A 2,504-nucleotide genomic window follows, 5' to 3' on the forward strand; every position below is an offset into this window, starting at 1 on the left:
GTCATTCTCCTTGCACCATTTCTCTACTATTTTCAGTGCTGTCTGTGTGAGATCACATAGTGTGTTTATTACTAGGCCGCTGATTAGTATTACTAAGTCATCTGCGTACCCTATAGTCATAAAGTGTTTGTTGTTTAATTTTGTTATCAATTCGTTCACCACCAGGTTCCAAAGCAGTGGTGAGAGTACTCCTCCCTGGGGGCATCCTCTCATGACTAGTGCTTGATGAGTTTGGTTTTCGGATAGTCTTATTATTCTCTGTCTTAACATATTCATTATCCATTCGGTTACGAGTGGATTGGTTCTATGTCTTTGTAATGCTTGTTGAATGCTGCTAAAGTTTGTCTTGTCAAAGGCTCCTTCTATGTCGATGAAGGTGCCTAGGCATGAGTTCTTCCTTTCTAGCGCATTCTCTATGTTGCTTACTACAGCATGGAGAGCTGAGTCAGTTGATTTCCCTTGACTGTAGGCGTGTTGGTTTGGATGGATTTCTATGTTTTTTAGGGCCGTGTCCTTCAGTTCTCTGTCACATAGTCTTTCTAGTGTTTTTAGCATGAAGGATGTAAGGCTGATTGGTCTGAAAGACTTGGGATCCGAGTAATCGGTTTTGCCTGGCTTTGGGAGGAAAATCACTTTCACTTCCCTCCATTTATGTGGTATATATCTAAAGGCTATACAGCTGCACAGTAGATTGGATAGATGTTTGATTAATGTATGTCCACCCCATTTTAGTAGGGCTGGGTAAATTCCGTCTGTTCCCGGCGATTTAAAGTTATCAAAACTATTTACCGCCCAGGTTGTTTTATTATATTCTGTTATACATTCTGCTGTTCTCCATTCGCTTTCAGTTGGATTATAGTTAATTGTATCCTGTTCTGGGTCTTGCTCGTTTACTACTTTGCATCCTGGGAAGTGGGTCCTGTTCTGGGTCTTGCTCGTTTACTACTTTGCATCCTGGGCCTTGACCAGTAGCCTTTCTGTCTCAGCTGGGCTGCTGGTGGTACTATTATCTTGTCTCCTCAGGGTACCCAGTAGTTGTCTTGGTTGGTCTGCAAGGATTTTCCTTGTTCTGTTTGCTTGAGTTACTGTGGATATGTTGTCGCAGAAGTTTCGCCATGAGGCTGATTTTCTGTATCTTAGTCTTTTCTTGTAGTCTGTTTTAGCTGTTTTGTACCTGTCCCAGTCCTCTTCAGCTCTTGTGTTCATTGCTCTATTAAGTAACCTTCTCATTTTTGTTCTCATTCGTTCCAACTCCGGTCCCCACCAGCTGTTGTTGTTATTGTTATTGCCTTTTCCTCTAGCTGATGGAGTCGATAGCGGACATGTGTTTTCGTAGCTTTCAGTTATGTTTTTAATAAGTAAGTTTACCTGTTCCTCCAATTCCTTTGTATTGCTAGGTCTGTTAGTGTGTGTGTTATTATGTAGTTTACCTTCCAGAAGTTCCTTGTACGCCGCTATGTCCATGCGTCTCGGGTTTCTTCTAGGTGTGGATGTTTGGGTGTCAGCTGTCAGGTCATACCGAATCCACCTGTGGTCGGAGCAGGATAGCTCGTCCGACACGTGCCAGTTGGATATGTGTTGAGCTGCCAGTCCTGTGCTTAGAGTAATGTCAATTATAGTATTACACCTACGAGTGACAAAAGTTGGTTTGGATCCTGTGTTTAATATATCTAGGTTAGTTGACATAAGGTATTCAACAATATCGTTACCTCTTTTGTTGTTGGTTTCCATTCCCCATAGGTTGTGATGGCCGTTGCAGTCTGCAGATATGACCAGCTCGAGCCTTTCTCGTTCGCAGTAGCGTATGAGGTTGTTCATCTCCACTGGAGGTGGTTCGTCCTCCGCCGCCATGTAGGTGGACGCCAGGACTATCTCCGGTAGACTTGAGTTTTGTGTTCTGAGGAGTTTTATGGCACACACGTCTCTGGAACAGAATTGAGTTAGTGGTTGTGCCATTATGTTACGAGATATGTATATGCAAGATCTTGGTTTGAAATGTGTATTGTAAAATAAATTACCTCCGGTGTTACCAAGGCCGTTTATGCGTGTGTTCCTGATCCACGGCTCTTGAATCAGGGCTATGGATGTTGGGTTAACCTCCAGCCATCTTCGAAGTTGAGCCGTTGCAGATTCGCTGTGCTGGAGGTTAACCTGGAGGACCTTACAGTGGGAAGGCGCCATCTGGGGATATCCCTTCCGCTGCCCTTCCCTTTAGGTCCAGGAGACTGATCCCCTTTGGTAAGCCATCCTCGTCCTCAGAGTCCAGCAAAATGCCTTCCTCGATGTCTGAGGTGTGTGGTTCCGCGCAGTCGGTATCCATTGCAGAGGGGGTATTCTTTTCAGGCGCGTCCTCTGCAGATTTGTTCTCCCCTCCGTCAGTGTTCGCCTCTGTTGCGTTTTTCTCCGGTGGAGAATCTCTGAAGCGTCCTCCGCCGTGCTGGAAACGGATGTAGACTGTCCCACATAGGTAGTTCAGTCTTCTTCCCTTTTCCATCACAGTAGGA

At 44.9% G+C, this 2,504-nt stretch overlaps 1 protein-coding gene across 1 annotated transcript; it reads right to left on the reverse strand.

The window, feature by feature from the left end:
- Nucleotides 1-942: 942 nt before the first annotated feature.
- LOC133523885 (uncharacterized) lies at nt 943-2,019 on the reverse strand. The gene is made up of 2 exons (XM_061859639.1): nt 1,710-2,019; nt 943-1,592 (listed from the first exon to the last, which is right to left on the reverse strand). Exons 1-2 carry the CDS (start codon nt 1,954-1,956, stop codon nt 943-945), a joined length of 897 nt encoding a protein of 298 aa, XP_061715623.1. The 5' UTR covers nt 1,957-2,019.
- Nucleotides 2,020-2,504: the final 485 nt, after the last annotated feature.

This window comes from Cydia pomonella, chromosome 12, assembly GCF_033807575.1.
Source record: "Cydia pomonella isolate Wapato2018A chromosome 12, ilCydPomo1, whole genome shotgun sequence".
Lineage (NCBI taxonomy): Eukaryota > Metazoa > Arthropoda > Insecta > Lepidoptera > Tortricidae > Cydia > Cydia pomonella.